The sequence below is a fragment of the Lagenorhynchus albirostris genome, chromosome 10, assembly GCF_949774975.1.
Source record: "Lagenorhynchus albirostris chromosome 10, mLagAlb1.1, whole genome shotgun sequence".
Lineage (NCBI taxonomy): Eukaryota > Metazoa > Chordata > Mammalia > Artiodactyla > Delphinidae > Lagenorhynchus > Lagenorhynchus albirostris.
Window position 1 is genome coordinate 84,653,162 of NC_083104.1, and position 18,970 is coordinate 84,672,131.

General features: G+C 40.9%; 1 protein-coding gene across 12 annotated transcripts in view; it reads left to right on the plus strand.

Moving 5' to 3' along the window:
* LOC132527646 (cytidine monophosphate-N-acetylneuraminic acid hydroxylase) overlaps positions 1-9,438 on the plus strand; it is a 257,079-nt gene extending 247,641 nt beyond the window's left edge. For 8 of the 12 annotated variants that reach the window (XM_060163550.1, XM_060163557.1, XM_060163551.1 and 5 more), the window contains one exon: positions 847-1,726. In XM_060163550.1, the coding sequence (XP_060019533.1) occupies positions 847-1,092 (246 nt within the window). In that variant the 3' untranslated portion in view covers positions 1,093-1,726. The other 4 variants (XM_060163555.1, XM_060163559.1, XM_060163556.1 and 1 more) reach the window with 3 other exon arrangements.
* Positions 9,439-18,970: the final 9,532 nt, after the last annotated feature.

Here is an 18,970-nt window from a genome sequence, read left to right on the forward strand (position 1 = left end):
GGGTGGGGACTGTATCAAGTGGAAAGCAGGGAAGGGAGGAGCCCCTACTGAGCTCCAGCTGATCTTCTGAGTTTTCCAGAAAACTTGGAAATCTGGATTTTCATGTAAAATACCCAGCTTTGTAAATGTGGAAAGTTAATTCAATTTTTTAAAAAGGGACTGTAAGCTATCAACTAAGACCTAGGTTGTATTTGGACAGGGGGGCACCCGTTTAAGTTATGAAGGTGAGGAGCCAGCTATTAGGCTGAGGGACCCCTAAATACCGAAATGTGGAGGTCGTTGCTCTGGGGCATCACATATACACTCCCGCTCTCACTCTTCCTGCAAAATGGATTCCATTTATTCAGAGAACTGTCTGAATGTATTTGGCCCAGGAGCCATGCATAGGCGTAAGGAAGGGGTTGACTGTTTTGTGTAGATACTTTTGTGCTCTGTGTCCCTGCTGTCATCCATGGTACGTACCTCCTCTGCTTCTGAATCTGCATGTCCCTCCACTTACTCTCTGGGATTCTGCAGCCTCTGCCTTCGTCTTTAGATGCCACTCACCCTCCTGCTTTCCAGAGTCACATTAGTTAATTGGAATCTCCTGCTGTCAACGACTCACCTCATTTCTTCTTCACTGTGACAGTTCATACCTGTACGCTTGCTTTGTCAACACTTCAGTTGCATCTAGAAGTGGGCAGAAGGCGGGTTAGGTATGGGATCTGCCCATCATTTTGAATTAGAAGTCCTTTCTCAGCTCCAGTGACACTAGCCCTTGTTTTCTTCACTTCTTGACTGTTCTTCTAAGTTCTTTCAGGGTCTCTCTTTCTCCAGCCACCACTTAAATCTCTTGTTTTCCTCCAGGGTTCTGTACTCAACCCACCGAACACATCTGCTAGCACCGCTTCTCCGACGCCAAAAATCCATAGGTCCTGCCCAGACCTTGCCCAGCTCCCGCCAACTCTGTCCAGCTTCAGATTCACTAGAGTTAATTACCTGCTGGATATCATCACCTGGATATCCAAATCCCTGGTACCTCATTTTCAACCTGTTCAAAATGCGACACATCATCGTTCTCTTAAAACTGCTCTTTCTCCTTTTCTGTCTTGATCGTTGGCAATATCAACTCCTCCCCCCCCCCCACAGTGAGCCCAGCTAGAAACAGGGGGGCAATCTTCACCTTTTTCCTTTTCCCTCATCCCCAAATCTAATCAATCACCAAGACCTTCCCATTTTACAATCTAAACGTTTCTCAAAACCTCCCCAGTTCTTCCACATGCTCCTCTCTAGTTTGAAAGGTCAAGAAAGGCCATCTCTCCTCCACTGTGAGGAACTAGATCTTGATACTGCGCTTTAGCTGGGCAGTCCTCAACTTAACAAACTGTGCAGTCATGTTTCTAAGTCTCTACTGGCAAAACAGGAGATCTTCTGACCTGTGTTTGCGATCTCAGTTCACAATGGATGTAATCGTTTTGTAGGAATGGTGCAGGAAAGAGAAATAAATCCTAAATGCCAGTCTTCTGATCATTCCGTGTCATTTAATGGCCTGTCATTTATGATAAAGTTGCCTCTACTGGCATTAGCACGATATTTATCAGGAAAAAAAATGTGATGCCAGATACTGAAAAAGGCTCCTGGTAAACTGGAACATGTACCTATGAAGTATTAAAACCATGTCCAACCTTAATAACTTCCCTTCATGCTACCTCATGCTTTTTTTTTCTTTTTTAATGAATTATCTCTTTTTTTCTCACAACAGTAACAGAGGAGACCGAGGCTTAGCAAGGTTAAGGTCACATGATTAGTAAGTGCTGGGCTGAGACTCAAAACCATCTCTGCCTGCCTCCTAACCCTGTGCACCTTTGACTATTCAGCAGATCCCGTGTCAGGAGTTGGGATTCTTTAAAGGTAAGGGCCTTGCCCGCCGCATTAAGGTAATCTTGCTCTGTGGCAGGCCTTGTTTTCAGTATTTTATATACACTGACCCAGTGAATCCTCACAGTAGTCCTGTGAGGAATGTTCTGTTATCTCCATTTTATAGATGAGGAAACTGAGGCACAGAATGTTTGCCAGGATCACACAGCTAGACCATGGATTTGAACCCAGCAATCTGATTCTGTCTGTGCTCTCAGCCACTCTGCGCCACCCCCCAACCCCGGCTCCTGATCCATTTCCTGTTTTCCTTCCCTCAGTTTCTACTGCACTCAGGAGCCTCTCTTTCCCCCTCTGCCTGTGATATCTCCTTCAGTAGGCTTTTCTCCTTGACTCCTCAGACCCCTGCCGTTATAGGCAGCTGCTTCTTTCAGGGACACAGGGGTCAGTACCGATGCTCACTGCTGGCTGGGTCACCCCTACTAGTTGTTCCTTATCTGTTTCAGATTCGGAGCCGGGTTGATGTTATCAGACACGTGGTGAAGAATGGTCTGCTCTGGGATGACTTGTATATAGGATTCCAAACCCGGCTGCAGCGGGATCCTGACGTATACCATCATCTGTAAGTCTGAAAATGCCTGTTGTACTCTAGGCCACTGCAGAGGATGCTGTGGATATATAAGCAGAGTCGGTGACCGACTATGCCCCCAGATTTTGATGGGTGTGTGAGATTCCGCCATTAGAGCTTTATTTCTTTGTTAACGTGTTAAAAAGCAAATCTGGTTAGGAAAATAACATTTTAAAGACTCATTGTTTCCTTATTCATGCAAATGTGTTTCAGTCTTTTCTGAAAGTGGTTTATGGTATAGGAAAGGGAAGGACATTATGAGAGGGAAAGGGTGTGTTTGGCCAAGACAAGAACGAGGAGGTGGTTTTATGTGGCAAAGATGTGATCATCGAAGACAATTATTTCCCATGACAAATTTTTGCCTGTGCCCAACTCTGAGCATGAATTTGGTGAACTAGTTGGTTAACGGGAATGGCCCTCCGAGTCTCTACCTGCTTACACTTCAAAACCATGTAAGTTTCTCATTGCAAAACTGTATATGTGGACTTCCCTGGTGGCACAGTGGTTAAGAATCCGCCTGCCAATGCAGGGGAACACGGGTTTGATCCCTGGTCCAGGAAGATCCCACATGCTGTGGAGCAGCTAAGCCCGTGCACCACAACTACTGAGCCTGCACTCTAGAGCCCCTGAGCCACAACTACTGAGCCCGTGTGCTGCAACTACTGAAGCCTGCGTGCCTAGAGCCTCTGTTCTGCAACAAGAGAAGCCACCGCAGTGAGAAGCCCGCACACCACAACAAAGAGTAGCCCCTGCTCGCTACAACTAGAGAAATCCCGTGTGCAGCAACAAAGACCCAATGCAGCCAAAAACAAAAACAAAACCCAACTGTATATGTCTTTAAGACTATAGTTGGAATATTTGAGTTGAAGTGTCAGAAGGGCCCATTTTCTATTTTCGTATTTGCAAAATAATCAGCAAGAGGGAGAATGCTGTCTTATCATTACCACTGACCCTCTGAAAAGTTCAGGAATTTAATTTTAAATGAGCAAAGCCTACTATCTAGCTTCTGCCTTGAGCTCCCAGGCACAGGCATGTCTTGAATTTTCTTTTTTATTTATTTCTTTTTGAATGTTTTGAAATGATTTTTAAAATATTGAAAGAATGTAGATGTATATAAAATAAAAGGAAAGAACCCTACCCCACACTTCCCAGAAAACCTGTTTCCTGTCTTTCCCTCTACCCACTCTCCAGGGCAACACTTGATCACAGCACAGTGTGTGTCATCCCAGGCCTAATTCTGAATACATCAACATTTAACTAAATATATTTGTTCTCAATAAAACGTCCCAGATAGTTGGGGAGGGAAGGTTATTGTTGCTGTTGTTTTTTAATGTAATCCTAGTACATCTGTAACTTGCATTTTTTACTCATTAATATATCTTTGGTATCCTTAGTGTTGGGACACACAGATCAACCCCAAACATTTTAACAGTGGTAGAACATTACAAGTTTTGTTCCTTTTCAACAAAACTTATACGTGTCTTCTTGTTCTGGAAAAAAAGGAAATGTAACAACTTTGGGGGAGATTCGAATGCTACTTTTCTTAAAAAAATAATTCCATCTTGGAAGCTTCTGGGATATTGGTGCTGAAGCCTATTTCTTATGTTGTTTTGATAGCAAAGGGCATAAATGTAAGAGAATCCCGTAATGAATCTTGGAAAGCGGTCACAACCCAATTTATCTTTGTTGCTTTCAAAATGGGATTTATGAGTTTATTAAATATTTTTCTGGTCATAAAACATACATATCTACTGCAGAAAATTTGAAAAAAAAATTTAAATACAAAAACAAAACAAAAAACAACAGTTAAAACCACAAATGATCACACCATCCAGAGAGAGCAATTTGCATTTTGGTATCTAGTTAATCTTTCTTCACATGCACTTTTTTTTATAAAAATGGGATAATACTGGACTTCCCTGTGGCGCAGTGGTTAGGAATCTGCCTGCCAATGCAGGGGAACACGGGTTTGATCCCTGGTCCGGGAAGATCCCACATGCCGCTGGAGCAACTAAGCCTGTGCGCCACAACTACTGAGCCTGCACTCTAGAGCCCGTGAGCCACAACTACTGAGCCCGCGAGCTGCAACTACTGAAGCCCAGGTGCCTAGAGCCTGTGCCCCACAACAAGAGAAGTCATTGCAATGAGAAGCCCACGCACCGCAACGAAGAGTAGCCGCCGCTCGCCACAACTAGAGAAAGCCCGTGCGCAGCAACGAGGACCCAATGCGGCCATAAATAAATAAATAAATTTATTTAAAAATAAATCAATCAAAATTTTTAAAAACTGGGATAATACATACTTTTGTTCCTGCATGTTTACTGAACAATCTTTGATCCACCCTGTAAGTTTCTAACTTTCACTATTTGAAATGATGTTTTGCCAAATAAACACGTAGGTGTGCCTTGCACACTTTCATAGTGATTTCTTAGGATAAATTCCTAGTAGTGGAGCTGCTGGATACAACACGCACTCAGTGTGTAGACTTTTGCTGCACGCCGCCAAATCATTCTTAGGAAGCCAGCTCACCTCCCCAGAAATAACGTACAACACATTTACCTGCACCTTCACCAATACCAGGTCCTTTTGTGTACAGAATACAAATCTATATTTTTACATATAAGAATTCCTTAAAGCAAGGCGCATCACAGAAAACTAAAAATAAGACAGTTGTCATGTTTTAAGGGACTGCATTCAACACACTGGAAATGTGAAGCTACATTAACATCTGGAACAGTACAGGAAAATGCTGCCTCAGGGAGAGCTGAGTACCAGGTACCCAACAGATCTTGGCAAAACAATAGGCATGGAAGTTTCAAAAACATATTTTTCTGCTTTATCTCTTTTACAGGTTTTGGAACCATTTTCAAATAAAACTCCCCCTAACACCACCCAACTGGAAGTCCTTCCTGATGTACTGTGGGTAGAGAGGACCTGAGATTTCCCAGGTAAAGCATCCTGTAGATCTGGGAGACACCTTTATATCCATCCCATCACACTCTCTTTGGCAACTGAATTAAGCAGGCACCGTGCCTATCAGAAAACCTGACTTTCCGGGGAATGAGAGGAGCTAACATTACAGGAAGAACATTCAAGTTTAAAAACAAGTAAATAAAATGAGTAGTGAGTGCCTCCAGCCCAAAGTCTATGGAATCTTTGGTCTGGTTGAGGTGAACATGCAGCCGATTAATAAACAAGACAAAAATTATGCTAGGTGGTCAGTGAGTGTTCAGAGCTAAATCCTGAACATATGAAGGAAGGCAGCAACCAAAGACAAATACTGTGTGATTTCACTTATATGTGGAATCTAAAAAGCAAAACAAACGAACAAACATAACAGACAGTAATAGAGAATGAACAACGTGGTTGACAGAGGGGAGATGGGTGGAGGGAGGAAGGAAATGGGTGAGGGAGGTTAAGAGGTACAAACCTCAGTTTAAAAATAAACTTGCAGGTGCAGTCACAGGTATGAAATGTACAATGTGGGGAATAGAGACAATAACAATGTAATATCTTTGTGTGGTGACATTTCATAACTAGACTTATGGAGGTGATCATTTTGAAATGTATAGAAATATCGAATCACTATGTTGTGCGACAGAAACTAACACAGTGTTGTAGGTCAATTATACTTCAGACAAACGAACAAACTCAAAGAAAAAGAGATCAGATTTGTGATTGCCAGAGATGGGGGGTAGAGGAATTGGGTGAAGGTGTCCAAAAGGTACAAACTTCTAGTTATAAGATAATTAAGCACTAGGAATTTAATATACGACATGGTAAATGTAATTAACACTGCTCTATGTTACATATGAAAGTGGTTAAGAAAGTAAGTCCTAAGAATTCTTATCACAAGGAAAACATAGTTTCTACTTCTTTAACTGTGTCTCTATATGAGATGATGGATGCTCCTTAAACTTAATGTGATCATCATTTCATGATATAGGTAAGTCAGATCATTATGCTGTACACCTTAAACTTACATAGTGCTGTATGTCCATTATATCTCAATAAAATAAACAAAAACACTGGAAAAAAAATAAACACAAAAAAGAAAAGCAGCAACCAAAACTGAAAGGAGAAAAACTAAAAACAGAGTGAGATGGAAAACATCACCCCTCATTTCAATAGACCCCTCTCTTTTTCAGACTGATGGAGATCAGCTTGTCTGACACAAACCAGACTTGACATTCCTTCCTACCACTCGGGATGTGATTTTATAAACTGAACTACAAAACCTGTTTCCATACATTTGTTATTGGAAAGATCACATAATATCACTACAGAGATAGTAAATTCCTTGACTCATGCATTTATTTATTTATTCCACAAACAGCTATCCCATCATGTTGTATTGTAATAATCTATTGTCTCTTCCAGTCAGTAGACTCTGAATTTCTTAAAAGTAGACACTTTTGCCTGCGTAACCCTAGTACTCAGCACAGTGCTCTGTGCACACACAGTATTATTCATAATATGCATTTAAGGAAGGAAGGAACAAGTGAATTTCGTCTTTAACTGTCAGTGTGACTTACATCTTAAACTAAGCTTTGGTGTCCTTACCAGTAAAATTAAAGATCTAAATAGAATATTCTTTTCAGTTGTAACGTTCTTTATTCCATACTCTAGCCTAGATCTTCTAAGTTACCATAGGCTAGAAGGGATGTGAAAGGAATTCACATACAACTAGATTATAAGGCAGACTTAGTAAGCACTATATTTGTTGTACCAACTTAGTGTTGGGAATCCTGAGGAGAGAGAAATTACATCTGACTTTTTGCAATGACCAGGAAGAACTTTACAGAAAAGGTAGTATTTCAGGGGGGTAGGGAGGGGGCGTTAGGAGAGCACCTTGAAGGTTGGGGAATATTTTTAATAAGCTGAAATGGAGGGAGCGATGATAGAATATTCCAGACAGAAGGAGTGGGTGAAGTTAAAAGGTAGAAAAATACAAGGTGAATTAGAGCAATGGCAAGTCCTCCTGGTGTGACAGAGAAGGAAGGGAAAGCAGAAATGAGGCATGAGTGGCCCTGGGAGGATAAAGAGAGTCAAGAGGCTCAATGGGGATGCTGAGCGTCTGCAGTAGTTGCGAAAAAGCTGGAGGCATTAAAGGTGAGGAGGCAGCTGAACGAGACAATGCCAAGTCCAAGGTCTTGGAGATGGAGCAGATCTGAAAAAAAGGTCAGATATCAAGGAGGCAATAGTACGGTGGTCAACACTTCAGACTTGGAAACTGACTTCTTGAGTTAAAATCTTGGTTCTGTCACCTACTATGTGACCTTTGGGGAATCTGTGTCTCGGTTCTTCACCTGTGAAGTGAATATAATAATAGCACCTACCTCACAGGGTTGTGTTGTGTTCTTAAGGCCCTTCTAGAAGAGTGAGTGGCACATGGTAAGAGAACAATAAATGTTGACTATAACAACCTTATGAAATAAACAGGAGAGTCATGTGACCTATAACCAGTCATTTGGTGAATCTGTAAAAAGTTGGGAGGAGAGTCAATTCCAGTTTACATTCCAGCTTTAGATCTTCTTTTACCTTAAAGCATCATAGACTATATAACCTGAACTAAAGACTAAAAATAAAAATTCACCCCAATGCAATAAAAAAAGAAAAAGTATTAAAATGAATTTCATACTGTTGCTCATTAGTAATATCTTTAGTTCACAGGGATACCAAGCAACATGAAAAATTCAAGTATTTACTGATGCTACATCTTGAACATAGACGCTTATACCAAAGAGACCATGCCTTATTGACATCAGCAGTGGATAATTACATGTTGCATTTGTGAAATGTTCACGTATCTTATGTTTGTTGGATCACTACATAGATTATTAATATTTTACTTATTCCGTCCATAATTTTCTATAAAAGAACCAATGAACGCAATAGGAACAACTTCTCTGTGGAAAAGAAAGATAACAGGAGATGTAAATCCAAGCACAGAAGAAATAGAAGGGGTGGAGAAAAGGTTTCCTAGAAGACAGTGAAGAAAAAGGAAGGGGGTGGGGGAGCAGAAGTTAAGCTAGAAGAAGAGAAGAAAGAAGAGAAATAGATAAATGAGAGGCTATAAGAAGAAAATAGGGAAGAGAAAAAATTAAGATGGAACTTAAAAAGGTGAATGTAAAAACAGACATTTTGTTCCTTAATAGATTGATTCCCCAAACAGAGTCTGTGAATCTAATTGAGTAAGAAGTGTTCATGAGCTGTTTTCAATTTTTCAAAAAGCTTTGTTGAAATCGTCTATTTACCAAAACAAGGCTGCAGAGGCTACCCTAAAATGTAATACTTTCGTTGGAACTGAAAGTATTTTAATTCGGTAACAAAATCTGTTATTTAATGTAAATTATAAATTCTAACAAATGGCGGTATCTTTTGACTAAAAATACGAACACTAGCTAGTGATAAAATGAGTTTTATAGACAATAATTTTCAAAATCGATAGAATAATGAACAATAAAGACCCATGTCTTGAAAAAAATTAGGAAATCCTCTTCTGAACATTTGAAAATGCTGTTGCAATGGTTAAAATAGGCAACTAATTTATTTCTGCTAATGTCTGTAGTTTCTGATGATATTCCCATGATTATCACATTATCCCTAGGAATATGTGATTGTTAACTACATTTCTATTTTACATATTGCTCTTTCCAGTAACACAAACCTCTCATTGATCTGAACATCAAAATTGATTTTCTGATTATGTATACTACCTCTTTAATTCTGAAGAAACAAGAATCCAATGATGGAATTTATCTCCTTAAATCTCTTGATTATCTACATCTCATAAAGATGAACACCAATGAAGTTTGATGGCTCTGGTCCACTTCACACATTATGCATATATTTTGTGATTTACATTATGCATATATTTTATAAATTATTTAATTATCACCAAAAAATAAATGTATATCAACAGAATATGTGTTAAAATGTATATGATGAGCAAATAAAAGATTATTTTAAAATACAAATTTGTTTTCTCGCCACCAAGCCTATCTTTATTCTCTTGCTGTCTTCCTAGTTATTGCCATCTGATACCGTGACTCCAGCAATTCTTTGTTATTACCAAGACCTTCAATCAATTGACCCTACATGTCCTCACTTCTCTCCTTAATCATCTTCAATGGTTCTTTTCTACCTGTGTCCACATCACCCCCCCCTTCCTTTTTCTACCCCACGTCACCTGCCCTCTTTCCCTCTCTCATATTCCAGATCTCATTTCCATGACTTAAACCCCAAACTATGAAATCATTCTTTATACCTTGTTCGAACATCCACTGCATCAGCAGATCCGTCACCTTTACCTTCAAAATATACCCAGAGTGTAACCACTTTCCACCATCTCCACTCCTATCAAATCAGGAGAAAAAGGAAACCCACAGAGGTAATCTTGGCATTAGGAACTGGTTTTCTTATGCCATGAATAGGCATCTGTCCATTCCATAAAAGGCTGACAAGCTGAATGCCTTGAAACTTGGCTCAGAGCCGTTCAAGGGGATGCTGGGAAAGCCATTCTTGGGGAGGTGACTTGCAGGCTGCACAATCCTAAAGCCACTTTAGAGGGTCCCAGGGTAACAGCTAGATGCTGGGCGCTGCTGCTTATCTCATACTTCAGGAGCCCAGCTCTGGAGAAACTAAGGAGAGCCAGAACAGAAACCATTTCCTTCTCTAGTGCCCCTCTAGTGCCCTCTACACCCAAAGCTTCATACTAGCTAGCAAAAGAGATATAATTCTTTTGTGCATAGCCGGCAATACAGAGTGGATTTAAAGCTGAGAGCCAATAAATTGATAACTGACACACACTTGATAAGAATACATTTTGTAGTCTCTAGGGTAACCACTTAAGGAATTTTAAAAGAATGTGTAACCACAAAGGTCATAGAGGGAAAATGAAATAGTTTAAAAATATTAATCTGTGAAAGAAGCCAATTAAAGAAAAAAACCATAAATGAGACAATAGAAAGTAAAAATCAAGATGGTAGATTATATCAATAATTGCATTAAATGTAAATGGATTAAATGCTGTCATTAAAAGACAGTTTGACAGACTGGATTTGAAAAAACACTCTTTGCTTACAAGACACATACTTAAGATAAGTACACTGAAAGCTTGAAAGAAAAAAACAGAGGAAATATGAAAATACTAATAAAAAGATGGCATAGCTGGCATAGCTATCTTAAAGTCAAACAAGGAGGAACACCTCATAATGTAAAAAGTCTTAGTTACCCAGCAAGCTATAAAAATCTAAATTTATATGTACGTAATAAGAGCTTCAAAATGTATAAAACAATGACATAACTAAAAGAAGAAATATACAAATTCAAATCAAAGATATTTGAAAACCCCCTTTTCAGTAAATGATAAGCCAAGAAAATTTTCAAGGCTATACTTGTCTTTTCTTCAGAATTTTAAGATCAGTTTATCATGCGCCAACTTGCTTTTGGAAAATTTATTATCAGCAACTTTATTTCCACGTCTGTTAAGGATCTAAGAGATTCTAGTGAGGGAAATGCTGAGACCTTGCCTAACGGAGGTGGGGGTGCAGAAGGAGGGGAAAAATAGACATGGTAGAGACATCCTGTCTTGAAGACGTCACAGTTTAAATGCCTAAAGATTGTGAAGGACCATTAAGTAACTGGAATTATTTTCCTTGATGACCCAGCTGCCCAAGCTACCCCACTTAGCCTCCTTGTTTACTGCCAGGTAATAAGTAGCTTGCCAAAGAAAGGAAAACAAAGTTTACTATTCCCAAACTGTGGTTTTTCTTCTCTCTGTCTCTACTTTTTATTTTTTGTATCTAAATCCCATTTTTGGTGTGTTAAGAGGACATGAAAACAATCTATTGATTGATTTCCCTTGTATACAAGCAAATTATAGGCTGATGATTATACTTCTTTGAGTTATTTGACAGATCATTATAGCTTTAAGAAACTGCTGTGGTTTCAACTGGAGCTGGTAACTGTTTCAGTTAAAAAGTATTTCAGTTATGTAAATAGCCATTGAAAATGTCTTCCTTATGTAATATAAATTCCCACAAGAAGTGTACAGGATCTAAAGAAAACAATAACATTTTGTCAAGGGATATAAAAGAAAACTAGAACTAATAGGGAGAGATATTATGCTCTGGATGGAAATATGTTGTACCAATCTCTAAATTCAGTGAAATCTCAATAAAAATCTAAAATTCATAAAGAACTCCAACAAATAAATTTTAAAATGTAAACAATGAAATAGAAACTTTTGCAAGAGATATGAATAGGAAATTCTCTAAGGAAATATAAGTGGCCAATGAATAAATGAAGCTTAAATTCATTAATAAGGTGTACCAGGATAAGTATACAGGAGAGATCATTTGCAAAATTATTTAACATTTTTAAAATGAGAAGAAATAAGTATCTATCAATTGTGACATAATTAAAGTACTAGAATACATCACATTCAATAGTGGTTAAAAACAATATAAATAGTAAATATATACTGTTGATCCAGAAAGACCTATAATGCAGATTTTAAAAAGAATCAAGTTGCAAGTAATACAATATTATGACTTTTATGTTAAAATAACACTACAGGGAAATCCCTGGGGGTCCAGTGTTTAGGACTTTGTGCTTCATTGCAGAGGGCCCAGGTTTGATCCCTGGTCGGGGAACTAAGATCCCGCAAGCCGTGTGGCCAAAAAAAAAGTTTCTAAAAAAAATAACACTACACATAGTAATGTGTACGTGTGTGTGTGTGTGTGTGTGTGTGTGTGTGTGTGTGTGTGTGTGTAACTCCAAGGAAGAAGATCTGAAGAGCTTACATCAATCTACTAACAGGATCCTTCATTTCTTAATATATTTCTGTATACTTTAAATGTAATAACAAGAAAGCTTTCCTGTATTTATCATGTAATTAGGAAAACATAAATATTAGTATACATAGCATTGTAGACTCTAAATCCACCCTCTAACTCAGTTTTGATATTTTAAATATTCTTTTCCAGTTTTATTCGATATTTCTATTTTTACTATTTTATATCTTCTTGGGTATGCATTTTTTAATATTGATGTGTTAAGATTATTTTCATGTCTGCAATATTCCATATTTTGAAGGAACAATAACTTCTTCTGTTGCTGAGCATTAACTAATCTTATAAAGACTATCATCCGTATTACTTTTTTCACATTTTGGGATTCTTTTCTCGGGATAGAATTCTTGAAGTTGGATTACTGAATCGAAGAATACGAACAATTGGGCTTTTGGTAGCACCTTCTCAGTCTTCCAGCTAATGTACAGATCGCTAAAACGTATGGACAGTCGCCCATGCTATACTTGCCTTTGTTCATTCCCCATGGAGCTCCATAATGTTAATTCTGCAGGCCCAACACACTCTCTTGCTTGCAAATCTTACTCATGTACTATTCCTCTTCTAAAAATTCCTTCATTACCTGTAGGGTGATCATTTTTTCTGAAAAGCAGCAACAACAAAAAAATACACAATACGTTATGTATTCTAAAGCATTAAGCTAATGTAAGAAAGACAATAACAAAAACTCTTGCCTACCTCTTACTCCCATATATTATTATTTTGGCAGCTGAAAATCAGAGCTAGTTTACTCAGAGCTAGTTTACTTATTTTAAGCCATCTATATTTTAAGAATATGTATTTTCCCTGACGACTCAATAAATCTATATTAATTTGAAGGCAGAAAAATGTGCCTTGAATGGTTTTAAGTTTCCTGGACTGCTCCTTATCCTGATTTGGGCCACTTCATAAGGAGCCTAGGGCCCTTTGGAAACTGCAATGAGCTGATGTCGTCGATAGGTGGCGGAAGAGGAGCGCATCCAAACCTCGCGGCCCGCGAGACCGACCCCTTCGGCGGGTTTCTGGATGGGGCCTGAGGGGTGGGTGTCCTTCGCTCAGTGATGTCTTTCAAGAACCCTCTTCCTCTGGTGTATCTGGGAAGAGAGGGGCTCAGTGGTCCCTCGGAAGCTCGCAGTCGTCTTCCCCGGCTCCTCCGCAGGGCACGGGACACCTGTCGTCCGGTCGCCACGCCACCGCCTCTCAGACTGAAGGTACGGCCACTGCACCCCAGTGTTGGGATAATTAAGGGAACAGCGGAGCAGGAGGTTAAAACTTAAAAGCTGTGCGCTAAACATGGCTTTCCCCTGTGTTGGTGGGAAAACACGTGAGGCATCAAATCCTTTACCGGAGGGCCCCTGGAGTGGCGCACGATCCCAGGCTTCACTGTAGGAGAGGAGACAGGTTAAACACTCTGCTTCCTATATCACCCAGGCATCCCTCACCCACCATTTAGGGGACCCTTTCCCACCCGTTGAAACGGACCCAGGACCATGCCTGTTCCCAGGTAGTGCATTTCCTCCGGTCTGAAATATTTACTCAGTAATTCCTCGAGGGCATCAGTGGCGCAGTCAACACCGCCTTTATGGCTGCAAGACCTGCAGGCCCTGCCGCTTTGGCCTCAAGGACCCCCATGTCCAGGGCAGGGGTGGGCCTCTTAGCCCAGTCCACTTAGAGCTTCCTCTGAGTAAACATGCAGGTTACAGTTGAATCAAACCCACCGTTCATCGAGGGACAAATGTTTGTTTTTGGAAAAAGCAGTTTCAGATTTTCAGAAGGGATAGTTTCCTGACTTGCTAAACAGCAGAGTTCAGACTTTGCTTTATGGGTCAAAGCAGTGTTACTTCTTGTCCTTTGACATCATCACGCACCCGCTCCCGTCCAAACCTTCTTTTCAAATTGTGCAGCTTTGGGACAAGCGGGCATAAGAAAGAGCTTTGTGTCTGAGCCATTTCCCTCTTAATGGACCCTCCCTTCGGTACACAAACGCTAGAGTCCCTTAACTTTGAAATGTGTTTTTTTTTTTTTTTTTTTTGGCCATACGCGGGCCTCTCACTGTTGTGGCCTCTCCCGTTGTGGAGCACAGGCTCCGAACGCGCAGGCGCAGTAGCCATGGCTCACAGGCCCAGCCGCTCCGCGGCATGTGGGATCTTCCCGGACAGGGGCACGAACCCGTGTTCCGTGCATCAGCAGGCGGACTCCCAACCACTACGCCACCAGGGAAGCCCTTGAAATGTCATTTTGTAAGGGTTAGATGCTTAGTGTCCTCCTCAGCCTCAGTCTATGGGAGGATGGGAAGTTGGGTAGTTTTATTCTTCTGTTTACATAATTAAAACACCAAGATGGGAGGATTGTACTGCTATGTGTTACCACAACTATCACACAATTGAAAGGCGTAGGCCTGCTGAAAGGGCCTCATGTGTTCCTAATAATCTGATAAAGGATGGTGGACCTGCCCAATAATAATCCAGCGAAAAGAACAAAGAAGGGATTTTTTTTTTTTCCTTTTGGAGGCATGGACCTATCCAAGCTGGACCTGGGAAGTCCTTGTTTCCATTAAAACGGCATTTATAGAGCTGATTATTTCAGTAGCTAAAATTGACTCAGGCGAATGGAACCTCTTCAGCAGTAAAGACTTTCATTTATCCCTTTTGCCTGAAAAAATTCTAGGACGAGGGTTAATTTGCCCTTACAAAAATAGATCAAGCAAATTCTTATAAGGCCAGGCAATGAAACAATGTTCCCAGATCCTCAGACTAATATTACCCTAGAAAAAAAATTAAAATATCAGTGGCCTCACAGTCCAGGAACAAACATTCTGTTGCCCTCTGGGTAGACAAACATTATTAAGTATGAAGTTCAACGAGACATTTGGGACCCAGTGACCAGAGCGTTTATGACTATTGCAACAGTGGGTCCCAGCTGCCCTGCCCCCACCAGCTGAAGTGCCCAGGAAGTCAGGTGCAACTCTATGGATCTTACAGTGAATTCTGAAAATGGCACATGTCCGATAATAATGATCATTGTTATTACTGTATACTTTTTACGAAGTATTTATGAAGCCAGATAGCTTATTATTCAACAACATCACCCAGGAAACGTGGCACTTGTGTTCCTGCCCCAAAAGAGAACCATTTGGAACTTGAGTCCCATCTAGAATTTACTTTTCCCTTCAAGAGGACGAAATACCAAAATTCATTTTCATCTCCCATCAGTGACTAGGGGAGAAAAGAGGCAAATGGGAGAAAAAAGTGCTCTGAAGAGCAGTGCTGCAAAATTGGGCAAATAAAGGAAGAAATCCCTCCCAGGATAAAAATTCAGCTGAGACTGATAGTTTGCAAAGCTTATTAGAGAAAGCAAGAACTCCTTAGGAACATAATTGCAAGATACTCTGAACCTATAGTGCTATGCTAAAATGAAGAATTTTCATTGATGAGTAATTAGATAGTTTTAGCATTTACCTGAATTTAGCCCCCAGTAGAATAACTTCGGACGCAGAGGGTGGTAGGAACTGGAAAGCCAGAGGACAGTAAAAGCCCAGACAGTTCAATCTGATCATCACACTCAGCTAAGAGTTTTCATCAATTTACATTGGAAATGAATGAGCGATTCACATCCGAAATTTGCAGTATCATCTGCAGTTTGTTGTATGTAATGTCGCTTTAGAGAAACCTGTACCCGGCTGTCATTCCAGAGTGTGGCTTCCATCATTCTCAGCTCCTGTGCTGGATTTTAGAGGCTTGCGATTTGAAGAACCCTTGAGTGGTGGGTGGTAGACATGTGACTCCTGTCAGAGGATCTGCCTCACCGCTGAGCCCAGCTTCTGGGTCTCGGCTGGGATAGCTCAGGTGAGGGGAAAGGAGCTCCTGTTTCCTTCTGGAGTGCCACCTGCCCCGTTTACCCAGCATGCCTCTCCTCCAGGCCTGTGCTGGCTTCCATTGAGCTTTTTCTTTCTTTACATCTTTCAAAACCCCAAGCATCCTCATCGCTTACCTCCTGGGCATGTCCAGCCTGCACCTGTCTGCACCCACTTCTTTCTTCTTTGAACCCTCGTCACGCCAAACAGCTGAGCACACGCTGGATGGCTGATCATTTTATGTGATTAGCCTTGTCTCCCCTTTGAGTCCATGAGCTGTGGAGGCCAGGGTCTGTATATTTCTATGCTCACACTTCCTAACACAGAGATATTTTCAATGAATAGTTATTATTAACAATAGTTAACATTTACAAAACTCTACTAGGTGTCAGGCACTCTGCTAAGCATACACTATACGTTGCTTTTTCTTTTATTGAGGGATGGCTAATTTACAATATTATATTAGGTTCAGGTGTGCAACAGAGCAATTCAAATACATTGTTTCTTTCAAGATAGGAGGAAGGTTTTATTATCCCTATTTTACCAATGAGGAAACCAAGGCTCAAAGACCTAGTTAACTAACTTGCCCAGGGTCATACCATCCATTTGATCTAGAAACTTGAATGGGCTGGTCCTAACCCCTCAGGTGCTACTTCTCTGGTAGGTGGACTGGAGGCGGGTGGCATTTCCCAGTGACCATGTTTCTCCTGTGCTCTTTGCCTGGGCTGTCACTCAGGGCTTGAGGGAGGTGCTTCTGATTAACTCATTTGGCCGCAGGACCTTTGCAAGGACTGGAGGGAAATGTAGCATTCTCCCTGAGTACCTGTAAAACAGGTCCTTTGCGATGCTAATGGCTTTTCTGGAGGCAGGTGAGCAGCTCTTGGGGGTGGACTGGCCCATGATGCCTGATTATGCATTCCTAGCACGCGAGCCTCCTTTTGGGAGGAACTGGGTCGGACGATTAAACAACTGTTCTCTCTCTCCCTCCCCACCCCAATCTGCTGCCTGCTGTCCACCGAGGATACTTGCTTTTTTAAAAAATAACTCTCTGGGTTTAAGGATACATGTGAATATTTTCTTTTCCCAACTGCATCAAGAAGTACCTGGATGTTTCAGATTCTTGGGGCTCTCAGAGATGGTTCACGTCAACAATGCTGTCCGCTTAGGATATGGCGGGTTAGAAAGACGATCCAGATTAGTGCCTTCCAAATTCCAAATGTAAGATAACAATAATCCTGAATATTAAATTATCATCATTAAGGACTAACATTTAGCCAGGGCTTTCTCTTAGCTTTCAGTCAATATGCTAAGTTTTTAATAAGCTTTTTCTCATTTAATCACCAAAAAGCTCCCACCAGATAGATATTTATTAATTGTGTGACCTGGAGTAAGTTCTTAACCTCCCTGAGCTTCAGTGCCTTGGTGTGCAAAATGGAGATAATAATAGTACCTGCCTCCTAAGTTTGTAATGATGACGGAATTAACTAATCCACGTAAAGGGCTTAGCCCCTAAAGACAAAGTAAGAGCTCAGTGTGTGCTCTCATCCCCATCTTACAGAATCAGGAATCTGAGCCCCCCAGAATCTTGCCTAAGGTCTCATGTCTGAGATCTAAACCTCAAAGTAAAATCCATTAACCAGTCTGATATACTGCCTTCCTTAGTTAATTGCTGGTTTAATTTAAAACAGTAATTATTTAAACTGTGTCTTTTGTCCCCTGACTACACTGTGTCTGGTTGGGTAGGGAACAGGGCTACCTCCCTCAAAAAGTTTACATTTTAACAATAGACATGTTTTCAGCCCAAAGAGGTGGATTTGTGCAGTAGGAGTTTAGTCTTCAGTGTCAAGCCAAGGTGGCCAGAATATTTTGAAGTGGGAGGAAGAAGTAGAGACAGCCCAATTCCACCATGCCAAGGACTGTCTTATCTGCTTGGCATTGAGACTGGCCCAAAGGAGAGCCAGTCCTGAAGCTTGTTTGACTTCCGGCCTAGGACACAGCCAGCCCTGTATGATCTCTCCATGTAAGAACCGTTCTCATTGAAATCCACTCGAAGTGTTCATCCTCATAACCAGCAGTAGCAATCCCTGCAATAGGCATTAGGAGTATTCCTATGTAAGAATCAGCTAAGGTGGCGCCTTGTCCTAGAAATGTCACCTCTTATGCTGCCTTCATTTACTGGCCTTCCCATGTTTAGCTTTCAGACGGGCAGCTTGACTTGGCAGGAAGAGTCTATTTTTCTGAAAGTTAAAATGGCTTTCTCTCCCAGCTGGCGGGAGGAAGGGGGCCAGCAAAGACGATCAGGTCACATACCAGACCAACCGTCTTTTTTTTCTTTCTTTCTTTCTTTTCTTTTTCTTTTTTTTTAAATCAGAGTGGCTGTCCTCCTTGTTTTCTTTGAAAGAAGATCATTTTCTGAACGCAGAGAGATTGGGCTCTCCAGCAGCCTCTCTCGGTGGGTGGGACCTGCTGAAGAATGCAAGGGTGAGAAACAAAACCAAACCTCAGAGGATGGAAAGAATCCCTTTCCCATGGACATCAGTTACATTCATTAATGGCTCACAAATGAGTTCAGACTCATTTTTTGATCTGTGGGATTGTTTTAAATTGAGCTCCAGAAACAGGTCCTGAGAGCAGGATTCATGTGTAAGTGATTTATTAAGGAAATGTTCCCAGGGAAGCCAGGAAGTTAGGGAAAGATGGACAGAGAAGGGGAAGAACCCAAGAAAAGCTCCATCTCATGTCAAATGCCTGCCTCAGCCCGATCCTCTAGGGGAGCTCTGG